At 38.6% G+C, this 21,173-nt stretch overlaps 3 protein-coding genes, 1 long non-coding RNA gene, 1 other non-coding gene and 1 pseudogene across 8 annotated transcripts; 3 read left to right on the top strand and 3 right to left on the bottom strand.

The window, feature by feature from the left end:
- LOC108850323 (AAA-ATPase At3g28510-like) lies at nucleotides 1–1,428 on the top strand (annotated as a pseudogene).
- A 965-nt stretch (nucleotides 1,429–2,393) lies between these two features.
- On the top strand, nucleotides 2,394–4,436 carry LOC108853555 (RNA pseudouridine synthase 1-like). Of its 3 annotated transcripts, none has more exons than XM_018626966.2 (3): nucleotides 2,394–2,772; nucleotides 2,853–3,440; nucleotides 4,124–4,436. In XM_018626966.2, the coding sequence occupies exons 1-3, from the start codon at nucleotides 2,442–2,444 to the stop codon at nucleotides 4,330–4,332; spliced, it is 1,128 nt and encodes a 375-aa protein (XP_018482468.2). In that variant the 5' UTR covers nucleotides 2,394–2,441; the 3' UTR covers nucleotides 4,333–4,436. The 3 variants fall into 3 exon arrangements, 2 of the variants coding, with proteins under 2 accessions (XP_018482468.2, XP_056866032.1); XR_008945531.1 differs by having other exon boundaries at nucleotides 2,397–2,772; nucleotides 2,853–3,543; XM_057010052.1 differs by lacking the exon at nucleotides 4,124–4,436 and having other exon boundaries at nucleotides 2,397–2,772; nucleotides 2,853–3,861.
- Nucleotides 4,394–5,659, bottom strand: LOC130512005 (uncharacterized). 2 transcript variants are annotated; one of them, XR_008945532.1, is made up of 4 exons: nucleotides 5,523–5,659; nucleotides 5,053–5,436; nucleotides 4,902–4,967; nucleotides 4,394–4,698 (listed from the first exon to the last, which is right to left on the bottom strand). It is a non-coding gene; the product is annotated as an uncharacterized LOC130512005 (long non-coding RNA). The 2 variants fall into 2 exon arrangements; XR_008945533.1 differs by having other exon boundaries at nucleotides 4,902–4,949.
- A 2,463-nt stretch (nucleotides 5,660–8,122) lies between these two features.
- LOC108850318 (AAA-ATPase At3g28540-like) lies at nucleotides 8,123–9,605 on the bottom strand. The gene is given in 2 exon segments (XM_018623874.2): nucleotides 8,123–8,670; nucleotides 8,673–9,605. Coding segments are annotated over 2 exon segments (1,458 nt in total). The 5' UTR covers nucleotides 9,583–9,605.
- Nucleotides 9,606–11,377: 1,772 nt separating this feature from the next.
- On the top strand, nucleotides 11,378–13,042 carry LOC108855400 (AAA-ATPase At3g28570, mitochondrial). Its single transcript, XM_018629209.2, has one exon. It carries the CDS (start codon nucleotides 11,484–11,486, stop codon nucleotides 12,990–12,992), a length of 1,509 nt encoding a protein of 502 aa, XP_018484711.2. The 5' UTR covers nucleotides 11,378–11,483; the 3' UTR covers nucleotides 12,993–13,042.
- Nucleotides 13,043–15,893: 2,851 nt separating this feature from the next.
- Nucleotides 15,894–16,000, bottom strand: LOC130512102 (small nucleolar RNA R71). Its single transcript, XR_008945663.1, has one exon. It is a non-coding gene; the product is annotated as a small nucleolar RNA R71 (small nucleolar RNA).
- Nucleotides 16,001–21,173: the final 5,173 nt, after the last annotated feature.

The following is a 21,173-nucleotide window of genomic DNA, read 5'->3' as shown; positions in this document are numbered from 1 at the left end:
GCATTAGTTTTCGGTAAAATTAATCAGATATTTCGTGGCATCTTCCTCGACAATATTATAAATAGAGTCAAATGGAGCAATGAAACCAAACCAGAGCAAACTTGCAAATTCAAGAGAGTTAATAAAAAAAAGAGTAGACTCACAAATCTCTCTCTCTCTTGCGATACAAGCAACTGGTATTAAGACGCAAGAAACCAAAAGAAAAACATGCTTGATACCACAGCAATATGGGGAATAACCGGCACGACAGTGACGAGCTTCATGTTCATATGGGCGATATACTCACAGTACGTCCCTCCCCATCTCCGGATCTACATAGAGAAATACGCATACAAGATAATCGGATGGGTCTCTCAGTACGTCCACATCAAGTTCGCCGAGTACACAGACGAAGGTCTTAAAAGAAGCGACAACTACGAAGCGATACGCAACTACCTTTACTCTCACTTTCCATAGAAGACACAGAGGGATGATCATCGAGAGTTATATAACTAAGGTTTTGAGAGAAGGGAGAGAGATTGGGTTGAGGAAAGAGAGAGGAAGCTTTTCACTAATAACTCCAGCTCTGAGTAGTACGCTTGGAGGCCAGGGAAGTGGAGTAACGTTCCTTTTCATCATCCCGCTACGTTCGAGACTTTAGCTATGGATCCAGAGAAGAAAGAGAGGATCAAGAAGGATCTGATAAAGTTTAGTAAAGGGAAAGATTATTACAAGAAGGTTGGGAAGCCGTGGAAGAGAGGCTTGTAGTGACGAGAAGATTATTATATTCAAGAAAATGGAAGGTGAGAAACAGAGTAAAGTTACTCTCTCAGGGCTACTAAACTCCATCGATGGGTTATGGTCGGCTTGTAGCGACGAGAAGATTATTATATTCACAACCAACTTTGTGGACAAGCTTGATCCTGCGTTGATAAGGAGAGGGAGGATGGATAACCACATTGAGATGTCTTACTGTAGGTTTGAAGCGTTTAAGATTTTGGCTAAGAACTACTTGGAGATTGAGACGCATGAGCTGTATGGAGAGATCGAGAGGCTGCTTGAGGAGACCGACGTGTCGCCTGCTGATGTTGCGGAGACTTTGATGCCCAAGTCTGATGAGGACGTTGCGGATGTTCGTATCAAGCGTTTGGTGAAGACTTTGGAGGAGGAGAAGGAGAAGGCAAAGAAGGTGGCTGAGGAAGAAGAGAAGAGTAAAGCGGAGAGGGAAGAGAGAAGGAGAAAGAAGAAAGAGGAAGCAGAGGAGAAGAAGAAGAAAGAGGAAGAAGAGAAGAAGAAGAAAGAGGAAGAAGAGAAGAAGAAGAAAACAGAGGAAGAAGAGAAGAAGGAGAAAGATAAGAGCTGAGAAGTAAACGGCGACCTTGATGAGAGTAATGGTACCAACTAAGAAGATAGGAGGAAAATAAGTGAGGGATAATGTATTTTTTTTTTTGATCAAATGTGTATTTTGTTTATTCGTGTATTTACAAGATTAATGTTCTATATTTAGTTAATGTGCTAGTATTCTACAACTAAAACATATATTTAAATGCATATTTGATTGAAAAACAACAAAAAACTTAAACTAATTATAGGTAAAATAAAAATTAATAGACAACAGTAAATATTTAATTTAAAATATGTATGAACAATTTTATTTTGATCAGATGTATAAACAATTTAAAACATCATTTTCAAGTATGGAAAGAGTACAATACTAGACACTTGATGACAAAAAAAAAAAAACTAGACCCTTGGTGTGCCCAAGCCTATGTAAGATCTACCTCTCTAAACATAACCACTTAAATACTAAAAACATCATGAATGACATAATACAGGAAACAAATACCCTTGTTGCAAAGTGTGAAGTATACAAGTAGTGAAAACAGATCATACTTTGATGACACTTGAATTTACCACCAAACGAAAGAAATAAAAAAAAAGAGAGTTAAGAATCAATGAAAACTGCATGTGAACAAAATATGTTGAATACGGACCCAAATTTCTACTCTCCCCCAATATTACAAGAAGTTTCATTATAGTATGTAGTGGCCTTTCGAACACAGTGTAAAATTTAATTTTTTCTAAAACTTGTAATCGTCTCTCTTGATGACTTGAATGGACAGCGCAATTGCTTCTGCAGCATGGCTCTTCCAATCACTCTCGTTTTCGATGTCTAAAATCGGCCATTGATTAGCGCAGCTATGATTCGTTCCACCGTAAGTCCGTCACAAGTTGTCGAAGCAACAAGCACAGCTTCTGTGCTCAATGGAAACGGTGCCGTTCCGCAACCAAAGTTCCCAAGCCGAACAGAATCATACTTGAACCGATATTTAACCAACTGAAGTTTACTACAATTTTGATATTTAGAAACCACACCGAACAAAACCGAGTTTTAACCAAAAATTGGAAACAGAATACACACAAAAAAAAAAACCTAAAGAAACCAACAAGATACACATTCGATGTCTACTGCTTCTCCTCCTCTTCTCGTTCGAAACCTCCTCTCAGCTAAACAAAACACCCTATTTCGCCAACTCCACATCAAAGCCATGGAAGCTCCCCACGATCTCCCCATAACGGATCTGGATTACCCTAAACCTATCTCCGCTCCGCCCCCTCCCATCTCCAAAGACATCGAACTCAAAAGAGCCATCGAAGCTTCCTCAAAATCCACTCTTTTCAATCTCACAACAGACCATGTGTTATACCAAGACGAATGGCTCATGGCCGTAAACAAGCCCAAAGGTGTCTACTGCGAATCTGTTCTTTCCTCTGCTCCTAACATCATCCTTGGTGAGTACATCTTGTGGAAAAATTATCTGAATCAATCTCTATTCCATAATTGATCTGTTTTTTTTTTTTAATTTTGTCAGATTCTTCATTGAATGAGTTTCATCTTGCGAATAGATTAGACCGTGACACTAGCGGCGTTATGCTCATTACTAAGTCCCATAAAGTAGCCGCTAAACTCGTTAAAGCCTTCACAGAACATAAGATTCGCAAATCCTACATTGCTCTCTCCATCGCACCATCCCCAAACTGGAGCAAGATCACGATTAAGTCTGGCCATGGACGCTCCAAACACGGAGCTTGGCGCGTTTACGCTGCCTTGGACGTTGGTAAGGTCTTACCTGGAGGATCATTTGTTAGAGATATGGAGACAACATTTGAAGTTGTATCGATAAACGGTGAAAACCCCCAACCTTCTGAATCAGAAAGTATAATTGTTGTCGAGGGGGGCGAACCAGAATTGAGTTGTGTCGGAGACGGAGACGATGTTGTTGTGGTGAGGGCGTTCCCACAAAGTGGTAGGACGCATCAGATTAGGTTACATTGTCAGTATCTTGGGATTCCGATTAGAGGAGATGTTAAGTATCATGGGATGTATAAGTGGAGAGGGAGAACATTCGAGGGTCATGAGCTTCATGCTGAGAGTTTGTCTTTGGATCATCCTATTACAGGTGATCCTCTTGTTATACATGCTCCTCTTCCGTGTTGGGCTGCTGGAATTTGAATGGTTACTGTCAAGATTTTGACAGTCATTTCTCTGGCAATGATTGCTCGGTGAGCAACAACTCATAATCCTCTTCCAAAATCCTGAATCTTTTTCAAGTAGATTTATGTTCCTATGCTTGATGATTTCAGTTCTTATCTTTTTGTCAACTTCATGAATTTATATTTAAAGGAACTAGATCTTGACCGCCCAACTATACACGTGTTATTTTTTTATTTTTACTTGCATATACATTTACTTCAAGAATGGTTATATTTTAATCACATACTAGATTCTGTACAACTGTACATGTGTTAATTTAATTTTTATGTTTGTATTCTTTTGTAATTGCATATGTAATTAATATTAATTTAATATAATTTTGGTAATTATATTAAATATGTCAAGTTGTATAATTATACATTAATATTCATGGCAATAAAACACCACATTCAGTGGAGAGACACTTCAAAAGGTTCTAGCTGATGAACATGTAAGTTTTAAATTAAGATATAGAAGATGTTACAGTTTTTTTTTTTTTCAGAAACTGATTTTAGAGGTGTTTTATCACTATTTTAAAAATTCTTATTTTTAATCTGTCACTTATAGACTTATATTTTTATCTAAACTTCATGTGTAATTGTTTTGCAGGAAATATTGATGCAGAAGGTGAATTGGAATTTGATTGTAGTTCTCTAGATACTAATGATTCAGATAACGAATCAGATGATGTTGATCTTAACACTTCTGAACATGATCGAAGTGTTAAAAAAACATCTAAAGCAGCTACAAAAGGACAAAACAAAGATGGTATTGTCTTTTTAAAAGACACTTTCAACTCAAGTACGCTTTTTTATTAGTATGTGTCTAATATTTGTTTTGACTTTGTAAATGCAGAGAATGGTCTGTTTTTAAAAAAAATAAGCAAACAGTTTCATTTGTTTTATTACTTCAAAGGTTTTTATTTTGATGTTTTAGTTGGCACAACACAATCATCCAAATAGACTACCATTATGAATCGTCATATCAACCTTTTGTGGAGAAAAAAGTAACTATAACAATTGACCGAAGCAAGAACAATATTAGTTGTTCTACATTAATCTCATGATCATTCTATTAGCTAATGTGTTAGCTCAACTTCAGCAGCAATTTACTAACCTTGTGGGGTTTGAAATGATCTGTTGGCAGCTTCAAAGTGCAGAATCGAAAACCTAGAGCTGTATTAACTGCACACCATATACAGAGTTTAAGTTAACAGAAAATGTTGAACACAATTAAAACCCAAGCCTCTTTCCGGAAAAGAAAAGTGTTATCAGATTTTACTTTTCCATACTACAAACAATTATGTAAATGGTTTTCACTTCAAAAATTCAATCAAGTAGTGGTAACAGAGCAATTCAAGTAGTGATAATAGAGAAATAAAACTCACAAGGAAAGGCAATAGTCGAACTTCCTAACACGCTCTTCCTTTTGATTACTAAAAACAGTTCCAGAACTGGTAAATTAAAATATTTACTAAATAGTGTAAGTCAAAATTAATATCAAACTCTCTTTATACTGAACTCTATCAGCCATCTTACCTCCTTTACAGTTTCATATCAAACATTTGAAAAATTTCATCCTCTGCTCCATTACAGTTACATGTCGGCTTCTTCTCCTTTGATCGTTATTGATCTGCTCTCATCTCTCTATCGATCACAGTTAAAACCAAAGCCTCTTTCCAGAAAGATCACCATAGTAGCATAAGACGTTTCTTCAGTTGATGTATTGAATGTCTACTTTTTATTCTTCTATGTCTCCATTTCTTACATATGCAATCAAACCATTAGGCTGCGTTTCAGCCCCATTGGTATCGAACTTTGTGTCTGTGGTTCTGACTTGCGGACAAAGCGGAGGAGAAGTACCAAAGGACCCACAGGCGGAAGAACAGAGGATAGATGTGTAGCATAAGACGTTTCATTAACCTGTCTAGCATAAGATGTTTTGTTAATTTCAAACAGAGGATAGATTGAGACAATTTTACAAGTTTCAGATACAAAGCAATTGGTACCTTGATTGTGTCGATTAATCCATTGACTACACCTTCTCGATCCAAAATAACATTGAAATCGTATGAACTCTCCATGGAACTTGCCGGATACATCCTTTCAAACCCTAGACTCTTTTCCGTTTGATTGTCGATGTATTTTTTTGTCATCGTGTAACTGTTTTTTCCTGCGTAAAGTAGTTAAACATCTAATTGGGCCATTGTTATTCTTATTTTAGTGTTTAAACCAATAAGTTAAAAGCCCATTCATTAATAATATGTAATGCTCTAACTATAAACAATCTGTTTAGATAAATAAAACATTACCATATTTAAAATAAAAAATTAAATCAAGTTTTCTCATATTCATATAATCTGTCCAACTATATTTGATCTATAACTAAATAATGTTAATAATTTAACATAAACTTTTAAATATACATAAAAATTGATCCATACAAATGAATGAATATAAATATATATAAAATATTTGTTCTTATTGATTACTCCCTCCATTTCTAAATAACTGTCACTTTGACATTTTTCACACATATTAAGAAAGTGATAGAAATATATGTAAATTGTTATTATGATCACCTTTTTGGCCAATAGTATTTGAGATAAATAAAATTATTTATAAAATTAATATAGTTTGCAATTAATTTTCAGCTGAAAATTAGTATAATTTGCATAGGAATTGTAAAAGAACACTTTTTGTGTAACAAAAAAAGTTAGAATGACACTTATTATAAAACATAAAGAATATATAATTTACAAACTACCACGGACAAACTATATAACTTAATAAACATCAGTTTCAACAATTTAGATATAAATAACTGATGTAATTCATGATTTAAACTTTTTATATCACCATTTAATATCTTTTTAATATCACAGTTACATAACTTTCAATAGAAATCATAAAATTGCAAACCGAAAATGAATACCCGCGCGGGCGCGCGGATCAAAGTCTAGTTTATTCTTAAAATTAACAACATGTTATATTTTTTTAGTAGTTATCTATCACAATTAGTCATGAATATTTGTACTCAAAAAACTCGACTCTGAATCGACCTGAAAATCAAAATCTCATATTCACTGTTTTGAAACCAGACCCAGGCCGTGGTTGAACCGATAAACCCAAAATAAATCCGGTTTGTGTTTTGAGAAAAACTAATATTTAAAAATCCAATAAAACCTGCAAAAAAATCATTAAAACCGAAAACCCAGTTACCGGTTGAAATACTGGTTAAACCAATAAATAACTTTTATTTTTCTTAAATTATAATTTTTTTTGTCATCAACTAAAAATTAGAAATTAAAATGTACTGTATTTGCATAAATATACAAATCATATCTAGTACTAGACACTGGTGTGCCCAAGCCCATGTAAAGACTAAAAACATCGTGAATGACATAATATAGAAAACAAATACCCTTGTTGCAAAGTGTGAAGTATACAAATAGTGAAAACAGATAATACTTTGATGACACTTGATTTTACCACCAAAAGAAAAAAAAGATTTATGAATCAATGCATAGACCTCAGCGTGAGGTAATGCTAACTAATACCTTGATGGTTGATATAGAAAAATCTTTTTGTATATAAGAAATTTTAGGAATGCTCAGCACAAAAGCTTTTTCTCTTTTTTTTTTTTGAATAACTCGTGTATCTTGGCATCCACCGAGGTGGATCTAGATTAACGGCGAGTGTCCGTGACAGTCTACGTTATCGGCTGGAGTACGTCTGGATCACCAGACACTGAAAGAACCCAGATTTAAAATTTTACTTTCGGAATTCGAACCCGGATCCATAAAAAGCTTTTTCTCAATAGCAACAAAATTATAATATGATATATTTATAATATTTTGAACAAAATATGTTGAATACGGACCCAAAATTGTTGAATACGGTTCACATGTGAACAAAATATGTTGAATACGGAACCAAATTTCTACTCTCCCCCAATATTACAAGAAGTTTCATTATAATATGCTAACATCTTCATTATCAAAATAACATTAAAAGTAATGGCCTTTCTGAGACCCTATAAGTTGTGAGAGGACTCATGAGTGTAATAAACAGAGAGTTAATGATTAAGAAATTGTATGAATGCTCAGCAGAAAAACTTGTTCTCAATAGCAACAAAACTTTTACATTACTACTTTATTGTGCTTAGTTCAGAATTGGTTAACACTCACTGCTCAAAAATCAGATTGGTCGACACACCTACTACCTTCAAGCTCATATCTTCATAATGTAACCAATGATACATGTGAACAAAATATGTTAACATTTTTATCATCAAAATAACATTAAACGCAGTGGGCTTTCTGAGATAGTAGAAGTTGTGACAGGAGTGTAATAAAAAAAAAGTTCATGCTTAAGAAGCAAAGAAATCAAAACAGAGCACAACTTAGACAGTCTCAAGAGAGAGTTTCCTGAAACGCAAGCAACACAAAGATTCATCAACCTTAAAATACTAAGATACTAGTGAAAGCATTAACACATGATTAGTCTTAAAAATACTCGTTAAACTGGATACTTAAAACATGATTAGTGATCTTACAAAAGCAAACGATCCTTCTTTCAAAGTTTTCTTGTTGTAGAAGTAAACTAACTAATTATCTTCTTGATCTGCCGTCTTCTTCTTCTCTTCTTGATCTGCCTTCTTCTTCCTCCTCGCTTCCCACTCTGCTTTCTTCTTCTCCTCTTCAACAGCTAGCTTCCTCGAGTTCTCCCTCTCTTCCTCCAAAGACTTGAGCAAACGCTTAAGACAAATCTCAGCATCTTCTTCATCAGACTTAGGCATCAGATTCTCAGCAACATCAGCAGGAGACATATCTATCTCCTCCACCAATCTCTCAATCTCTCCATACAAGTCATGAGACTCAATCTCCAAGTAGTTCTTAGCCAAAACCTTAAAAGCCTCAAACCTACAATAAGACATCTCAATATGGTTATCCATCCTTCCTCTCCTTATCAAAGCCGGATCAAGATTCTCCACAAAGTTTGTAGTAAACACCATAATCTTCTCATCACTAGAAGCTGACCATAACCCATCAATGGCGTTTAGTAGCCCTGACAAGGTAACCCTACTCCGTTCTCTTTCTTCATAAAGCGCCGTGACATATGATATATTCTTACCCTCTTCATCTTCTTCCTCTTCTGCCCCGCTACACCAAGGGAGCAGTCAATATCTTCAATCACAATGATAGACTTATCTTTTGTATCAAGCAAGAGCTTCTTCAAGTCAGAGTTGTCCTTCACGGTGGTTAGCTCAAGGTCATACACATCATACTCCAAAAAATTCGCCATAGCAGAGATCATTGTAGACTTCCCTGTCCCAGGAGGACCAAACAAGAGATAACCTCTCTTCCACGGCTTCCCAACCTTCTTGTAATAATCTTTCCCTTTGCCAAACTTCATCAGATCCTTCTTGATCCCTTCTTTCTTCTCCTGATCCATAGCCAAAGTCTCGAACGTAGCTGGGTGATGAAAAGGAACACCACACCATTTGTCTTCCCTCGCATAAAGACTCGTGTTGTTAGTGTAAAGCTTCCTCTCTCTCTTCTTGATCTCAATCTTTCTCCCTTCACTCAAAACGTACTCAAGATACCTCTCAATGATCATCTCTCTGTGCCTCGTATGGAAGCTAAGAGTGAAGTACCTTCTCTCCTCAGAACCGCCTGCGTTAGCTTGATCCTCACGCTTGCTGGTCACATTCGAAGACCATGTCACCTTAACGCCGTTAAACACATCTTCGACAGATTCGTGATCGTCCAAACTGAGCACCAGAGATTTCCCGCCTCTCTTTTCGTTAGCCTTGAGTCTATTCGCACGAGCCGTTGACTTGGAGGACAAGTAGTTGCGTATGGAGTTGTAAGCTTCGCCCTTGTCGACCCATCCCATCAACTTGATGTGAACAGATGTGGAAACCCATCCCATCAACTTGTATACGTATTTCATAATCAGGGCTAGGAGTTGGTAAGGGAAAAACTGGTTGTACATCGCCCAGAAGAACATAAGGCTTGTCATGCTCGAGCCTGTGAACCCCCATACTCCTCCGGCCTCACGCATCTTTGTGTTTCTCTTTGCTTTCTTTTTTTCTTTTTTTTTTGGTTTCTCTTGAGACTTTGTCACTAAACTCCTTTTAAAGCAACACTGACATGCTCTATAATGTGTAATACTCCTATTTTTCTTCATGTAGTTTTCATGGTCTTGACTCTTGAGTACGAATTTGACTGAGGCATTTGAATGGTGAAAGTACTAATGTGGTTTTCAAAGAATTTTTTTTTTCTTCAAAAAACAAATCGCAATAAAGCATCAATCACATGATTTTTATTTTTCTAAATGTTGTTTCTTTGGAAATAGTAAAACAAAAAAATACTTCGGAAAAATTACATAATAAAGACAATATCGCTTTTCAAAACTGTACCGTGGATATTAACCATCGGTCCAATGAAACCCGCACTGGTTAGTAATTTTTTTCGATTTATTAAAACAACATTTTTAACAAAAAAAATTCTTTGATAAAAAAATATTTTTTTTATATAAGTCTATTGGACTGGACCAGACTAGCCCGTCGAGACGTGTCTCGTTCCTCTGTTCGATTTAGGTTTGTGAACAATAGTCATATTTAAATTAAACTGGAAAAATCAGTCTAATATCTGGTCAAGTTCATCAAAATGGGTGATTTGATTCAATACTAAAAAGTGTTTCAAAAAAAAAAAATTCAATACTAAAAAAAATTTAAAAATAAAAACTATAAATTAGAAAAAGGTATATAATATTTAACACTTATCTAAAATACTTTTTAATTAAACATTATTTTCTACCATTTATTCTATCAAAATCTTATTTATCCAATATAACACATGAAAAACAGTGGGACCATATCGCATTTCTTTTTGGTTTATTTGCTTAAGTCATGAAAATGCTATTGGACTCTCGAAGCTAGGGTGTGGGAAGGGAACCAAACCAGTTTTGTCCTGGCTACTTCTAGAAGATTAATTAGCGATTACCTCAAAGTTGTATTCCATGCAATTATAATCATTCAATCCTTGGTGGTTAAAACCAAGAGTCTTCAAGAAGTTAATAGTAGTTCTAGTTTGTGTAATATCCACTAGTTAAACCTTTTTTGTTTATTTACTATGGAAACATATACTTGTTCAGGTAAACCGTCGTCCGTTTGATTATATGACAAAGAGATTCTCTACGGCCGAATCTGCAGAGATGAAAATATGCTAACTTGCTACCCAAGCAACCATCTTGTCAGTCCTGCCACAAAGAACTGTATATTTATCGTCTGAGCCTGACAACAAAGTACTCTTTTTGCTTTTTCTTTTAGTTTTTTTAGTTTTGGCATGTTCACAATTTCCTCTGTTGGCTATCTCCAAGAGAGACAAATATTTTTTTTCATAAGAAATAAACAGATCTTACAGATTTGGCTGTTTTTTTGTCAGTAATGTTAGTGTGATTTAATTTGATCCAGTAAAATTCCAGTAATCTGATTTCAAAAAAAAAATGATCTACCGAAAAAAAGCAAACGAATATATATATATTTGAATTCCTTGTACAATTTACAATGCCAACCAGCTTTAGCCAGAGATTGGTCAATATCAGATGGGTCCCGATATGCATGACGTTAAGTTTGATCTTAAAAAAAAACGTTCGAATTCATATCAAAAATATCCTTGAATTATTTCAGTCAAATTCGTACACATGACTCGAGGACATGAATACAACATGTGGAGAAAACTTGAAAAAACTTCTACAATAGAAAACGATTTTTTTTCCTTTTTTAAATAAGTAAGTATATATATTTTTACCATAAAAAGATAATTTATTAACTTCTTAATAAGAGAACTTTGAAATAAGATTATGAATACAACAATATCACAATTGATACGCTCACGAAGTGAAAAAAAAACATAAGGCAGAGAGGGAGCGAGCGAGAGAGAGACACACACAACGCAATCATGAGTCAAACCGGTGTGATAAAAGATCAGAAGCTTCTTCTTCTTCAGAAAAAGAAAAGCAAAAGAAACCTAATCGAAATCTTGATGGGATCCATCGTGAAGCCACTGTTGGGAGACAACCTAACCACAATAGGATCAAACATTGCAGGTCTACTCTTCATCATCGAAACCCTAAGAAGATACTTCCCTGGACAGCTCAAGGTCACGATCCAACAACTCCTCGTCAACGCAATCCACCGGTTACCCTTTTTCAAGAAGTGCGCCGACAAGACTCTTGCCTACTTCTCACCTTACGCTCAGATCAGGTTCAGAGAAATCGAGGAGTACAGATACAACTACGCTTACTCTGCCATCAAGACCTACCTTGGCGCGCAAGTTAACCCTCAAGTGAAGAATCTCAAGGGTAGCCAGATGAGGGGGAGAGAGTCTTTGGATTTCAAACGTGACGATGATAAAGTTGAGGATGAGTATGAAGGTGCGAAGATGTGGTGGGAGGATCTAAAATCCACGGACGGTGTTAAGATGTGTAGGCTTACTTTCCATAGAAGTAACTGGGAGGTAGTGACTGGTGCTTACTTGAGCTACGTTGTGGAAGAAGGCAAGTCCATTGAAGAAAAGAAGAAGACGGTCAGGATCTTTATGAACAACCCAAGTTCCAACTGGAAGCTGCAGATGAAACATCTGTGGAGTAGCATTGACTTCGAGCATCCAGCAACGTTTGACACAATGGCTATGGATCCTAAAAAGAAAGATGAGATTATGAGTGATCTTTTAGAGTTTAGAGAAGGTGAAGAGTATTATAAAAAGATTGGGAAAGCTTGGAAGAGGGGTTACTTGTTGCATGGACCTCCAGGGACAGGCAAGTCCACCATGATAGCAGCTATGGCGAATCTGATGAGTTATAGTATCTATGATCTTGAGCTAACTTCCATAGAAAACAACTGGGAGCTCAAGAAGCTGTTGCTAGCGACGAGTAGTAAGTCAATCATTGTGATTGAGGATATAGACTGTTCCTTGGACCTCACGGGAGAGAGGGGAGTAAAAGAAGATCATCAGAGCAATGCAGAGATCAAGAGAGAGAAGAAGAAAGAGAATTCAGTTACACTCTCTGGATTGTTGAACTTTATAGATGGGATTTGGTCGGCTTATGGACAAAAGAGGATACTTGTGTTCACAACGAACCATTTGGGAAAACTTGACCAAGCTTTGATCAGAAGAGGAAGGATGGATATGCATATAGAGTTGTCTTATTGCAGATTTGAAGCGTTCAAGATTCTTGCTAAGAACTATCTGAATCTTGATTCACATCCCTTGTTTGGTGAGATTGAGACTTTGCTGGAAGAAACGAATATGACACCGGCTGATGTTGCGGAGAACTTGATGGTGAAATATGGTGAATCTGGTGTTGATGGATCACTCAAGGGTTTGGTCCGAGCTTTGGAACAGATGAAGTTGAACCAACATTCAAATGAACAACAGAAGGAGATTGAGTATTTAACCAAACAATAAGATTCTAGTAGTTTTATTATGTATTATAGTCACCAGTTTCTAGCTTCTAAACCAAACTTATTGAATTAAATAGCGGCTAGGAAATTAGTGGTCTATTTGAAATTTGAGATTGCAAAAAGAAAAGAGAAAACAGAAAACACAATGTTCTGACGTGTGAAGAAAGTAATTCCACAACTGAAGTTCGGTGTGTTCCATATGTTTTTTTTTTGTCTGTTTTAATTCATTCTTGTGTATTTAGATGGATTATCTTTGAGCTTTAGTCTAAGAGTTGAGACAAAAGATTTAAGCAAATGTAATTAATGTCATAAGTATAAACACAGCCTGCACCCAGGTAGGGGGTTCGATCCACGCCGGAGGGAACTACCTTGCAACGCTCTTGTCACCCACACGGATATGGGCCATGCTTTCGGCCCATTTGAAAAACTGGGAGGGGCGTCTATCCGTGGGCATTCCTTCCCCTTGGGGATTAGTCTGGGCCTTCTGGGCCTGGGATACCCCCAGGTTAAACAAAAAAAAAAGTATAAACACAGCCTCCAAAATCTCATTCCCAAGAGGAGAACTCCTATTTCAAACTACCAAAGTCCATGTTTCAATATATTTTAGCAATAGGCCCAGCCAGTAATGAGAGTAATCAATCGATCAGCCCTGACGAGTTTGGTATTTTAAGCTTTTCAATAAGAAACTGGATCTAAAAGGAAACGTCCAAGCACAGACGGTCTCGTTCTAGGTTCAGTGGAATAAGTATCACCATTCCTAACTTTCCTACCTTAAAAAGATTCCTTCCTCTAAACTTACTGATGTCTTGCATATTTGCATTATTTTAACCATTCATTCATAAGCATTTGCATCATATAGATTAGGATTTAGACATGCTTAGGTTGCATTTTGCATACATAAGTCTTTATCAGGTGTTGGAGTACCATATGGAGCATTTGGGATGCATTGGGGACTCAAAAGAGGCAAAAGGACTGATTTAGAATCGGCCAAAGCCACAGCGGCCTCACCCCAGCGAGTCCCGTCGGTCGCTGCGACTTCATCACCTGGAGCGGCCTCACCCCAGCGACCCCCACCACCCGCTGCGTCTTCATCATCCTGGAGCGGCTCCACCTCAGCGAGTCGAGCCAGTCGCTCGTCTTCTTTGCAGCGACCATGCGGAGCGACTCCACCCGCTCGCTGCGCCTCATCCCTTGGAGCGACCTCGAGCCAGCGACCCCGACTGCTCGCTCGTCTTCTCCGCAGCGACCACCCGGAGCGACCCCGCCTGGTCGCTCCACACCCGTTCCATCTCGAAGTTAAACATTTTTCAGGGGCTTTTTAGTCATTTGTATGCACGTTTTTCTGTTCTAAAACCTAATGTTTAAGTATGTTGTAGCCACCTTTTGGCAGATTATCTTTTGATCTATTGAAGAACACAAACTCTCTCAAGAAATTAATCTCTTTTTGGCTTGGTTTGTTATTGTTCTTGTGATCTCTCATCTATTTCTCTACATGATTAATCTGAAATCCATCATGGGTTTAAGAGGAATCATGGAGATTAGTGAGTAATCACCTTTTGAATTCATGGGTTAGGAGACTAAGGGTGATTAGGTTAGTTCTATGATGTTTTAGTGTAGATCATGTCATCTCCTTGCTAGTAGAGTGATTTCAATACATCATTTGAGTAGGCCACTCAAAGGGTGATCTCTAGGCGTTTCTCACCCGACAGGTGTTCGATGAAATGCCTGAGTTAACTCTCCTAGGCTTTTAGTGTACTTTGCCAAAGACATTTGTTGTTAAAGATGCTAAGATAGCTAATAGACCTGTTGTGACTGATTGCTTGCATGTTATTCAACCAAGGACACTTGATGTTTGAGATGTGTTAGCAAATGAGCATTCATCTAGACATAGAGCTTGCTTAGAATTGTGTCTAGGCTTAAGGTTGTTTGTTTGATCGTTTATTGTTCATCCTTAGTTCGAATCCTGATCACCCGAAGTCAAGTTCCTATACCCATGAGTTCTCCTTTAGAAATAGTTTAAAAGTCATTTCATTTACTGTTTTGCATTAGCATTAATCATTAGTTTAGAAATCATCAAATCGCTGGCTGCACTTAGATTAGGCAAATACTTGCATTCTCACTGCTTTGAGTCCCTCAGAACTGGTTCGACATTCATCACTATCCTACAACATTTGTCTTAGGAGACTAAAAACTCCTAACATCAAATTGGCGCCGTTGCCAAATTCTGAGTTTGATTTGAACATTGAGATTTAGTCATTTGCTTGAGACTAAGTCATTTTTATTTTTGTAAGTTACTGATTCTCTTCTTCACCTCTTTGTGATTTTCAGGTGTATGAACTTGAGGAGCAAGGGTACATCAAACCTTGTTCCAAGAGCCGCAGACATCAGAGCTTTAGAGAGAGAGTGTGCTAGAAAAAGAAGAGAAGAAGAGCAACAGGCTCAACTGCAGACACTGGAAGCTGCAATGGAAGAACAACAAAATCCTCAGAACCCCAATGGAGTCCACAATCTTCCACCCCAAGGGGCACAACAGCGAGCAGCTCGCCCCATTGGCACTTATGACCGCCCCAACATCAACGGTCCTAGACTGGGAATCCGAGCACCGGCTGTGGCTGCTAACAACTTTGAGATCAAGTCAGGGCTGCTCAACTGCATAGAGAACAACAAGTATCATGGTCTGGCTGTGGAGGACCCATTTGATCACTTGGATAAGTTTGACAGCTATTGTGGTATGTCAAAGACTAATGGTGTGTCAGAGGATGCTTTAAAGCTCAAGCTATTCCCCTTCTCTTTGGGGGATAAGGCACGTCAGTGGGAGAAGTCTCTACCAAGTGACTCCATCACCACTTGGGAAGACTGCAAAAAGACATTCTTGGAGAAATTCTTCTCCACCTCAAGAACTGCTAAGTTGAGGAACGAGATCTCCAGCTTCCAACAGAAGAACTTGGAAGGATTCAGTGAAGCTTGGGAGAGATTCAATGGTTACCAAGCTCAGTGCCCACACCATGGTTTTTCCAAGGAGAGCTTGCTGAGCACATTCTACAGAGGTGCTCTTCCTAAGTATAGAGCCAGACTGGATACAGCTAGCAATGGGTTCTTTTTGGGGAGAACTGAGGAAGAAGCAGAGGCTCTGGTTGACAACATGGTTAAGAGTGATGCAGTCTACAGTGGAGACCATGACAGAAGCAGTAGAGGTGATGACAAGCACACAAGGAATGAGATCAAAGCTCTTCAGGAGAAGATTGACACACTCATTGCTGATAAGGCCACACAAGCGCAGGTGAACTTTGTTGGTAACCCACAACAGGAGATACCTCCTACTGTCAATGAGGTTGATGGTTTGGAAGGGCAAGAAGAATTGTGTTTCATCAACAGCAATGGTAGCTGGTACAAGAAGGAACCCAACTTTCAGTACAACAACTACCAACAGAAGCCCTATTCCAACAACCAGCAGAGTGGTTATCAGCCAAGAAACAACCAGCAGAGCAACTATCAGCCTCAGCAAAGCCCCTCTCCTAGCTCTTCTGCCCCTCAAGAGAGCAGCACTGATGCATTACTGAAACAGATCTTGGAGTCTCAGACTAGAAGTGAGAAGCATGTGGGCTATGAGCTGAAGAACCTTCACTCCAAGATTGATGGAAGCTACAATGAGCTCAACAACAAATTCTCCCACCTTGCTTCTTCTGTCAAGAATTTGGAGAATCAGTTTGCTTCCATGAGCACCCACCAGAATCGCCAGCCAGGATCTCTACCTGGAAAATCTGATCAAAACCCCAAGGAAGCAAAAGCTGTCACACTCAGGAGTGGTAAGCAGTTACCTCCTAGAACCCTCACCAAGGATGCTAAGAAACAAGGTGAGGAGGTAGCCATCAATCTAGATGATGAAGTGGTCATTGTTGATGAAAAGACAGATGATGAGATCTTGGAGAAGATTGAGAAAGATAAGGGTAAAGGAAAGGTTGGAGAAGAAAAGAAGCCAACAAAAGATGGTGAATCTGCTGCTCCAGTAGGTGAAAGCTCTTATGTCCCTCCTCCCTATGAACCCAAGCTTCCATTCCCTGGTAGATTCAAGAAGCAGCTGCTACAGAAGTACAAGGCTTTGTTTGAGAAACAAATGAGTGAAGCTCAGGTTACAATGCCCATCATTGATGCTTTCATGCTGATTCCTCAATACAGCAAGTTCCTGAAAGATGCTGTAGCTGCTAAGAAGAAGGAGATGGAGGGCATGATGGTTCTGAGTCATGAGTGCAATGCCATCATTCAGAGGCTTGATGCTCCAGAGAAGCTAGAGGATCCAGGATGCTTCACACTACCTTGTGCTCTTGGACCTATGGTATTTGAGAAATGTCTCTGCGATTTGGGAGCTAGTGTCAGCTTGATGCCTTTGTCTGTGGCAAAGAAGCTTGGCTTCACTCAATACAAGAAGTGTAGACTCTCTTTGGTGTTGGCTGATCGTTCAGTGAAATACCCTGTGGGCATCCTAGAGAACCTCCCTGTGAAGATTGGAGGGTATGAGATACCTACAGATTTTGTGGTGCTTGAAATGGGTGAGGAGGCTCAAGACCCATTGATTCTTGGAAGGCCATTCTTAGCTACGGCAGGAGCTATTGTGAATGTGAAAGAAGGCAAGATTGACCTCCATTTGGGTAAGGAGAACATCCTCCACTTTGACATCAAGAAGAAAATGAGGAACCCCACTGTGTTTGGACAAGCCTTCATCATTGAAGAAATGGGCCCTCCTGCTGATGATCACCTTGGTGAGCTACCACCTGAGGAAGATGGGGTGTTAACTCCACTTTCTGCACCTACTCCAGCCTGATCCAAAGAAGGCAAAGTCAAGCTAGAGACTTAAAACAAGCTCACTTGGGAGGAAGTCCCATGAGTATCCTTGTATATATTGCATTAGTTTTTTTATTTTCATCTTACTGCATAAAAAAATGGGAAAATGAAGTTGTGTGCAGGTCAAAATAGGCAAAAGGAGCGACACAAGGACGAGCAGAGCCCAACGACCAGCCACAGCGGCTCTGCCTGGTCGCTGTGACTCCATCAGCACAAAGCGGTCTTGGCGCAGCGGCTGATCCCCGTCGCTCGCTTCATTCTGGAGCGGTTAGCTGGAGCGGGTCTCCCTGGTCGCTGTGAAGCCATCACCCGCAGCGATCCTTCCACCTCGCTCCCGTCTCAGGTAACTGGAAACTTCCCTTATCCCAGTTTTTCTTTGCATTTTAGAATTTCATTGGGTACCTCACTCACACAGAGACTGTGTGATTTAAGTGTGGGGGAGGTGCCAAGCATTTGATCATGTTTGCTTTGATGATTCTGAGTCTCATGCATTACATTTTGCATTCTTATTTGCATAGAAAAACCAAAAAAAATTTAAAATTTTTGAAAACACACAAAAAGAATCATTTAGTTGCATCATTTGCATCTTTAGGATTGAGTCTAGAAGCATATTGGTTGCATTCATGCATTAGGGGGACATCAATCTTTTAAAGAGCTCATGCTAAGTACTGAATTTGATGACCTTTGTAATCATGGCAAGTAGCTTGAACATCCTTTGGAAAGCTTGTAAACTTCGCGCCTTGAACGCTCCTCTTGAAACTCATTTGACTGTTGATACTCTCTCTTTGAAGCAAGCTCCTGTTTTAATGTCTCTTGCATATGGTCCCTTGTGTACTAAGTCATGGATATACACACTTGAGTTGTCCCATCTTTTTTTTTTTACCAATCTTCTTGACAAACTCAAGTGGTACTCCACTCCCAAAACCCATACCTCCTTTTTAAACCATCATTATTTGTTGAGTGAGGCCTCTTTAGAAAGCTTTACATGTGCATAATGTTGAGAGTATTGGGAACGACAATGCTTAGTCTCCATTCTTGCTAGATTAGTCACTCTATTGTCTAGCTATAGGAAGGGGGTGAGTGTTGTGATTGTGATTTGGGAATATGAAAGGTTTGATTCTTTGGGCTTAATTGATTTAGTCATCATGGGATAAGTGTAGAAATATCTAGCTCTTGTTAGGAAAGTCTTGGCCCCAAATAAAAAAAAAAAAAAAAAAAAAAGAAAAGAAAAGAAAAATCGAAAAAGAGAATAAAAAGGGGTTAGCAAAGTTGTTAGGAGCTGGGATTTGTTTAAAAAAAAAAAATGTGAAAATCCCTTATTGATTTCAAAAAGAAAGAGCCTGAAGTGAAAAATGTTCTTGGAATCTTTTGGTGAGAGATGTGAGTTGGGTTTGACATTGAGGAATAATTGAATATCTTGTATGTTTGGAAAAGGGTAGAACAATGGAGATTGAGCATTGTATGCATGAGTTGATCCCTTTCTTAGATATATTATGTGTAATGTCAAAGCTACTTTGTTTTGAGAGTAAACCACCTTAAAAGATCATTTTGAACCAAACCAAATGACTTGGACCAGTTGACCATGTGTGAGATGTCTATTGAGTTGCTTCATGAATGTTAGAGAGAACTGGATTGTGGTTTGTGAAGGCATGATTTATGAGTATAGAGATCAAAGGAGCTGTGATAGGTCTAGAGAAGTTAGAGATGGAAGAAATCTTTGTTCTTGCTATTTGGTATGATTATGCAAGGTTGTTAGGTTGAGAATTAAGAAGAGCTTCTGTTGATTATGAGTCCCCTCTTTCAAACCTCTTCTCCTGTGTCCTTGAAAGTTTACTTGCGGACAAGTAAAGGACTAGTGTGGGGGAGTTGATGTCTTGCATATTTGCATTGTTTTAACCATTTATTCATAAGCATTTGCATCATATAGATTAGGATTTAGACATGCTTAGGTTGCATTTTGCATACATAAGTCTTTATCAGGTGTTGGAGTACCATATGGAGCATTTGGGATGCATTGGGGACTCAAAAGAGGCAAAAGGACTGATTTAGAATCGGCCAAAGCCACAGCGGCCTCACCCCAGCGAGTCCCGTCGGTCGCTGCGACTTCATCACCTGGAGCGGCCTCACCCCAGCGACCCCCACCACCCGCTGCGTCTTCATCATCCTGGAGCGGCTCCACCTCAGCGAGTCGAGCCAGTCGCTCGTCTTCTTTGCAGCGACCATGCGGAGCGACTCCACCCGCTCGCTGCGCCTCATCCCTTGGAGCGACCTCGAGCCAGCGACCCCGACTGCTCGCTCGTCTTCTCCGCAGCGACCACCCGGAGCGACCCCGCCTGGTCGCTCCACACCCGTTCCATCTCGAAGTTAAACATTTTTCAGGGGCTTTTTAGTCATTTGTATGCACGTTTTTCTGTTCTAAAACCTAATGTTTAAGTATGTTGTAGCCACCTTTTGGCAGATTATCTTTTGATCTATTGAAGAACACAAACTCTCTCAAGAAATTAATCTTTTTTTGGCTTGGTTTGTTATTGTTCTTGTGATCTCTCATCTATTTCTCTACATGATTAATCTGAAATCCATCATGGGTTTAAGAGGAATCATGGAGATTAGTGAGTAATCACCTTTTGAATTCATGGGTTAGGAGACTAAGGGTGATTAGGTTAGTTCTATGATGTTTTAGTGTAGATCATGTCATCTCCTTGCTAGTAGAGTGATTTCAATACATCATTTGAGTAGGCCACTCAAAGGGTGATCTCTAGGCGTTTCTCACCCGACAGGTGTTCGATGAAATGCCTGAGTTAACTCTCCTAGGCTTTTAGTGTACTTTGCCAAAGACATTTGTTGTTAAAGATGCTAAGATAGCTAATAGACCTGTTGTGACTGATTGCTTGCATGTTATTCAACCAAGGACACTTGATGTTTGAGATGTGTTAGCAAATGAGCATTCATCTAGACATAGAGCTTGCTTAGAATTGTGTCTAGGCTTAAGGTTGTTTGTTTGATCGTTTATTGTTCATCCTTAGTTCGAATCCTGATCACCCGAAGTCAAGTTCCTATACCCATGAGTTCTCCTTTAGAAATAGTTTAAAAGTCATTTCATTTACTGTTTTGCATTAGCATTAATCATTAGTTTAGAAATCATCAAATCGCTGGCTGCACTTAGATTAGGCAAATACTTGCATTCTCACTGCTTTGAGTCCCTCAGAACTGGTTCGACATTCATCACTATCCTATAACATTTGTCTTAGGAGACTAAAAACTCCTAACATCACTTACACACACACACAAAAAAAAAAATGACATCAATCACGAGCAATCAGCAAATTCGTAATTTTTAGGTTTTTTT

This window comes from Raphanus sativus, chromosome 4, assembly GCF_000801105.2.
Source record: "Raphanus sativus cultivar WK10039 chromosome 4, ASM80110v3, whole genome shotgun sequence".
Classification (NCBI taxonomy): domain Eukaryota; kingdom Viridiplantae; phylum Streptophyta; class Magnoliopsida; order Brassicales; family Brassicaceae; genus Raphanus; species Raphanus sativus.
The sequence above is the reverse complement of the archived record's forward strand: the minus strand, read 5'-3'. Positions and strand labels throughout refer to the sequence as shown.